A 3535-nucleotide genomic window follows, 5' to 3' on the forward strand; every position below is an offset into this window, starting at 1 on the left:
ATATACTTCACAAATAAAAACATGTCACATGTTCATCTATTTAATTAAATACTAAATTTATACCTTTTATTATTTCAATTATCTAAATATGATTCTCGAGTTAGACAATAAGATACAGAATTGTCTCATTGATTGGCATAGCAATAATTATTAATACCTATGCCAAAAATTGAAAGAGAGAGAGAGTGCAATTTGAGAGAGAGAAAGTTCTCATTAAATTGAATTTGTAATCTTACAACTTTGTTTTCTACAACAAACCTACAGTTGGATCAGGAAAACAAACAATGAAGCATAAATTGGTTTGGAGTACAAAACTATTGTGCACTCTTTGCACAATGGTCACTCTACAAGTATAAGTGCTTGTAGGTTGTGGGAGGTAAGGGCTGGAGTTCAAGTCTCCAGAAGAAACTTCACACATGTATACACTTAAATTACGTTAGAGAAAAATTTCTATCTTATATTAACAAAATAAAAATAAAAAAATTACAAGGACCTCCACTATAACAAAGAGAACCAATAAAATAACGACGCCGACACCCAAACACTCTACAGACAGCAACTAGGACCACAAATGCTTCCAATCTTTTGTAATAACCTAGTTTTGCAATACATAGATTCCCAAATATATATTCTGTGTATAATTTCAATTTGCAGGTGCTTAGTATTTTGATCAGTAATTATATATCAATTTGCGTTCGTAGTAAAAAGTAGGGTTGATTTTGCAAAACATCGAATGTTGTCTAGTGAAAAACTAGGCTGTATCGTTTCATAAAAATTAAGGAATGTAAAATATAAAATTTGTTTGCCTGCTGAAGTCTTGATTAATCGAAATGTGAAACCAAAGAACCCAACAATATTTGAACGTCTTCATCATCAACACATGCTAACTTTAGCTAACCTATAATATGTTTCTCCCTCTCTTTGCAGATTTCCTGCGCAAGATATTTGACAAATTTCCAAAAGCAATTCTGGAATCTGATAAAAATGGCTGGACTCCTCTTCATTATGCTGCATATTTTGGCAATACAGAAGTTGTCAAAATGTTTTTGGAAAATAATATTTCCCTTGCTTACAAAATAGACAAAGAAGGCATGTCTGCCCTTCACATTTCAGCTATGAGAGGAAGTGGTGGTGTAATGAGAGCACTCATTATAAAATGTCCAAATACTTGTGAATTGTTGGACAACAAAGGTAGGACAGCTCTTCATCTTGCCGTGGAACATGGAAAGAAAAATGCAGTCAAAATATTGCTCCAGACATTAACATTTCAGGATCACATAAATGAGCAAGACAAAGAAGGCAACACGCCTTTACATGTAGCTGCCATCAATGACCGTTTTAAAATATCAATGATGCTTACAGATGACAGGAGAGTTGAAAAACTGGCTGTGAACAAGGAGGGGATGAGCGCTGCTGATATTATTGAATCACGGAAGAAGCTTTCATGGTCTGAAAATGTAAGCCTCGGTAAACTATATATAGTAACTAAACATCGATGAAATTTACTTAAAGGAAACCTCTATCCGAGGTAAATATATTTTGCTTGATAACCTATAGGAAATGCATTCATATTTGGTTTGGTAAATGAAATAATAATAAATATCTGGATACGGATATATTAGAATTGTCATATGTTGGGGAGAATATTATATAAAACGAGTAGATTAGTTTATACACTATTTCAGATTAGATCGCAAATTCTTAATTTTGACAATTAAAGTCTTCAACTTATGAAATTATTTCAATTTCAAGTCTATGTCCAATCCTGTTATTCATTTATTAAAGGAAGTAATGAAATAGGTGAAAGTTAGAGTTAGATCAATGGTTTTTTGTTTTTTGTTTTTTTTTTTTTGTTTTGTCCCAAAGAAATGAATAACGGAGATTGATTGAGACTTCAAATTTGAGGCTTTAATTAGCAAAATTAAATTATTAGGACCTAATCGACGTAAATTGCCCCCGCCCCCGCCACCAAACGCCCCCCCCCCCCCCCCCCCCCCTTTCCCTACCCCACCGGCCTTTTTTCTTATTTCTTCGCTTATTACAATTGGAACTTGGAAGAGAAGAATTTCAATCCTGATTCTCTTCTACGAGAGAATCTGACATATCATTGAAGCATATGGTATATGTATTAGAAATAAAAATATTCTGACACATTCTTAGTGTTCTACTTAATAGAACACCAATGTTTTTTTTTTTTTTTTTTTTTTTTTTTTTTTTTTTTTTTTTTTTCATTTTAAATTTTGATTACATTACAAGGAAAACGAATTTTTTCCCCTATGGGTTAGAATATTCGAACTTAAAGATTTTTCCATGCAAGTAAACATCTCAAGCTGATATGGCCGACTTGAAGGGCCATTCACGTCACAAGATAAAAAATTACAATTTTAGGTATTACTGTATTAGTAAGTTAGATTTCCCTCTTTGCAGGGAAAAAAAAAAAAATTAAAGTGACATTTCTCTCTAAACTCCTGCAGAAAGCACTCATGTCAGGCTGGCTTAGACGCGAACGTCTACTGACTAATAGTTTGGAACGAGTGGTTGGCAGTCACATACAGGCTGCGAAAAAGGAGCCTGTAGTGTCAAAAATGGGTGGAGACAATAACACAGAAGACCCAGAAACTGATCTAAATATTAGAAGTATGTACAATTTCCAAATAACGGCAATCACAATCTTGATAGCTCTCTCCTTCGCAGCAGTCTTGCAATTGCCTGGTGGACTCGACACAAATGGCAAGGCAGTTCTAAGAGACAACGAAGACTTTATCCATTTTCTGAACTGGATTTCGGTGGCCTTTGTTACCTCAGCTTCCGCAATGTTTGTCCACTTCATTATGGCTTCGTTTCCGAAATATCACAGCTTCAAGTACGCAGCAGTGCAGCTATTATCGCTTTTAATTGAAATGTCCATTCTCTTTACGGCCGGTGCCTTTTGTTGCAGCATATCAGCAGTCTTGGATGAAAACTCAACTATTTCTGAATGGGCTTTGAATTCCTTTTTTATAATCGTCATTCTGTGTTTTTGTTTTCTGATATCCCACATGGGTTACCCTCGACTCAGAAAACTACTGGGGTACATGTGATCTCAATCTTTGCTGAAGGTCATCATTTCATCGTCTAATTATAAAGCTTGTAGTTGTGGCACCAAATCCTGTCCTGGTCTTCCTCCCTCATCACCATTTGATTCCTTTTCAGCAGCCCATCTCCAACCAATGTGCTCTGTGCAGCAGTTCCTCTTTTATATTTATTTATTTATTTTTGGTTACTTTTTATGCGGCTTGAAATATGTTAGTGCAATAAGAATTGGTGTATCGGGCTCTACTGTCAGTCTTTCTATATCTCTTAGTACACGAAAATAAATGATATATTGGATTCTATGTAATAATTTTATATTTTATTTTGGATGGAATATATGTAACTGATTGTGTGAACAACTGATCATTTTCTTTGATATGTATACACACTAGCCTTTTCCCATGCATGTTGAGCATGGTTAGAGGCTTTTTTGCTTTTAATATTACTTTCTATTTATCGAAAT

At 34.4% G+C, this 3535-nt stretch overlaps 1 protein-coding gene across 1 annotated transcript; it reads left to right on the top strand.

Moving 5' to 3' along the window:
• Positions 1–890: 890 nt before the first annotated feature.
• On the top strand, positions 891–3080 carry LOC126719399 (ankyrin repeat-containing protein At5g02620-like). The gene is made up of 2 exons (XM_050421957.1): positions 891–1457; positions 2475–3080. The coding sequence occupies exons 1-2, from the start codon at positions 906–908 to the stop codon at positions 3078–3080; spliced, it is 1158 nt and encodes a 385-aa protein (XP_050277914.1). The 5' UTR covers positions 891–905.
• The last annotated feature ends 455 nt before the right edge of the window (positions 3081–3535 follow it).

This window comes from Quercus robur, chromosome 3 (genome assembly GCF_932294415.1).
Source record: "Quercus robur chromosome 3, dhQueRobu3.1, whole genome shotgun sequence".
Lineage (NCBI taxonomy): Eukaryota > Viridiplantae > Streptophyta > Magnoliopsida > Fagales > Fagaceae > Quercus > Quercus robur.